This window comes from Tiliqua scincoides, chromosome 2 (genome assembly GCF_035046505.1).
Source record: "Tiliqua scincoides isolate rTilSci1 chromosome 2, rTilSci1.hap2, whole genome shotgun sequence".
Classification (NCBI taxonomy): domain Eukaryota; kingdom Metazoa; phylum Chordata; class Lepidosauria; order Squamata; family Scincidae; genus Tiliqua; species Tiliqua scincoides.
This window is the reverse complement of record NC_089822.1, coordinates 101,353,638-101,355,624: the sequence shown is the minus strand read 5'-3', so window position 1 is coordinate 101,355,624 and position 1,987 is coordinate 101,353,638. Positions and strand designations below refer to the sequence as shown.

The following is a 1,987-nucleotide window of genomic DNA, read 5'->3' as shown; positions in this document are numbered from 1 at the left end:
AGGAGTCAACCATGCTGGCGTACGGAGGTGCGCTGGCCCACGGAGGCCATATATTCCATATGGAATACAACAATATGGAGAATGAAGGAGTATAGTAAAAGTACAAGAAGGTTGATGGAAAATGTCTGAGCTTGGTTGGAAAACACAAAGAAAATTTTGATCAAATGAATGCAGTAACTAGTAACATCCAGCAGATGGTGCTGGGATGTTACTCAAAAAATTCAGCCATGCAGCCCCCCCCTTCATCAGTGCCCATAAGCTGTGAAGTTATAAACTGGCTAGATGGAATACACAAAATAAATTCCTTGACCACAGTCTAGCTAGAAATGATCCATAATTGCTAATTAAATTTGTCCAGGGAATATCCAGTTCTTGCACTTGCACTTTCTCTCCTCTGAGCTCCCAACAAATGGGTCACTCAGGAATGGAAAGACAACTTTGAGTTTCTTTTGTGCTTGCAACCTAAATAACTTTGTGGATGATGTTATGAAGTTTCTTTATCAAAAGGGTAGAACTCATCTGGTCATTCCATTCCCAATCCTGCCAATCCTGGAAGAGGAGTAGCTATTCCAGAGAGGAAGAAGAATTTCAATCTACAATTCAAATCAGCAGACACTGAGGCTGTGGAACCTGCACAGGAGTGTCTGGGAAGTTCAAAAAGGCAAACGGGAAAGGAGAGAGGAAAGAGAAAGAGGGTCAGGTGGTCTTTTTATCTTGGGTACCATGGATACATGTCTGCTGCCCCCTTCTCCTCTTTATGAAGTTCTTCGTCTGATTTTTACGATACGTACACAAACGTCTTTCAGTTTGGGATTGGTCAATATTAAGATTATGGAGTGTACCGAAGGACACAAAGCCACCACAACATTAGCAACCAGGCTGTCAACAGTGCCAAGTCTGAGCTTGTAACTCAGAGAAATTGTCACAACAACAACATACAGAATGTAGAAGAAGAGAAAGGACAACAAAGAATTGACCACATTGATATGGGCCTGAGTGTTGAAGTCCTTGGTGGCGATGCCACTCCTCTTCAGATTCCTGGTGTGTCTCCACAGTGAGATGAGCAAAAGAATGGTTGCAGTTAAGCAGATGCTGACGTTGATGGCAACGAAAGAGAAGTGCAGGGAAATAAAAATCCAAAATCTGTAGTTGTTGCTCTGTTCACCTTGGTGGGCATTCCCTGTCATGTTTCCTGTTGGACTGCAGTAGCTTTTCATTTTTATACCACTTGCAGCAAAAGGAAGAGAGAAAACTGTGAGTGACAATCCAAGCAGTCTGGGCACAAGCTTGTCAATCCTTGACTTGAGCCACAGGAAGAGGCGTTGGGCAAAGTTGGTGACTTTCACGCAGTAGAAGACACTGAGCCAAGTGGCACACCAGACGCTGGCTGAGCTGAAATATGTCCAGGCATAGAAGAAACTCTCCCTGAAATAATGATTGCAAATGGACTCTGGAGAGCAGGCATACAGCAATTCGACCATCATGACAACCAATTGCAACAGAAACCTGGTAGTGCCTAAAGCGGTCAAGAGGAGATCAGAACGGAGCATCTTTCTGCTTTGGAGCCATCTGTAGCCATTCACAACTATGATAAATCCGTTTCCCAAAAAGGCAGTGAGGGACTCCATTGCTAAAATGAGTAGAAGAATGACAGCAAATGGAGTTGTGTTTTCTCCATCCATTGTGGTCACTTTCCAGGAAAAACACCTGAGAGGAACAAGTGGAATCACTCCTAGTTTCTATCCGACATCCAGCAGGGAAACTGCCCTTGGGGACTCTTTAATTGGCCAGGTCAACACAGAGAGAAATGCAAATCCTAGGAGGATTCAGTTACTAATGACACAACCAGGTATCATGTTGTGCCCATATAGCTTGGGACTTAGCCAGACTCTTGTGACCAAGCATGTGGCATGTCTTTTGTTTGCCAGCTTCCCAGTGCTTAGACAGCAGAAAGCCTCCTTAATTTACCTCATATCCTATGGCCCTT

The 1,987-nt window shown here is 44.0% G+C and overlaps 1 protein-coding gene across 1 annotated transcript; it reads right to left on the bottom strand.

Moving 5' to 3' along the window:
- Positions 1-755: 755 nt before the first annotated feature.
- On the bottom strand, positions 756-1,481 carry LOC136638607 (taste receptor type 2 member 105-like). The gene has a single exon (XM_066612644.1). The coding sequence runs from the start codon at positions 1,479-1,481 to the stop codon at positions 756-758; it is 726 nt and encodes a 241-aa protein (XP_066468741.1).
- Positions 1,482-1,987: the final 506 nt, after the last annotated feature.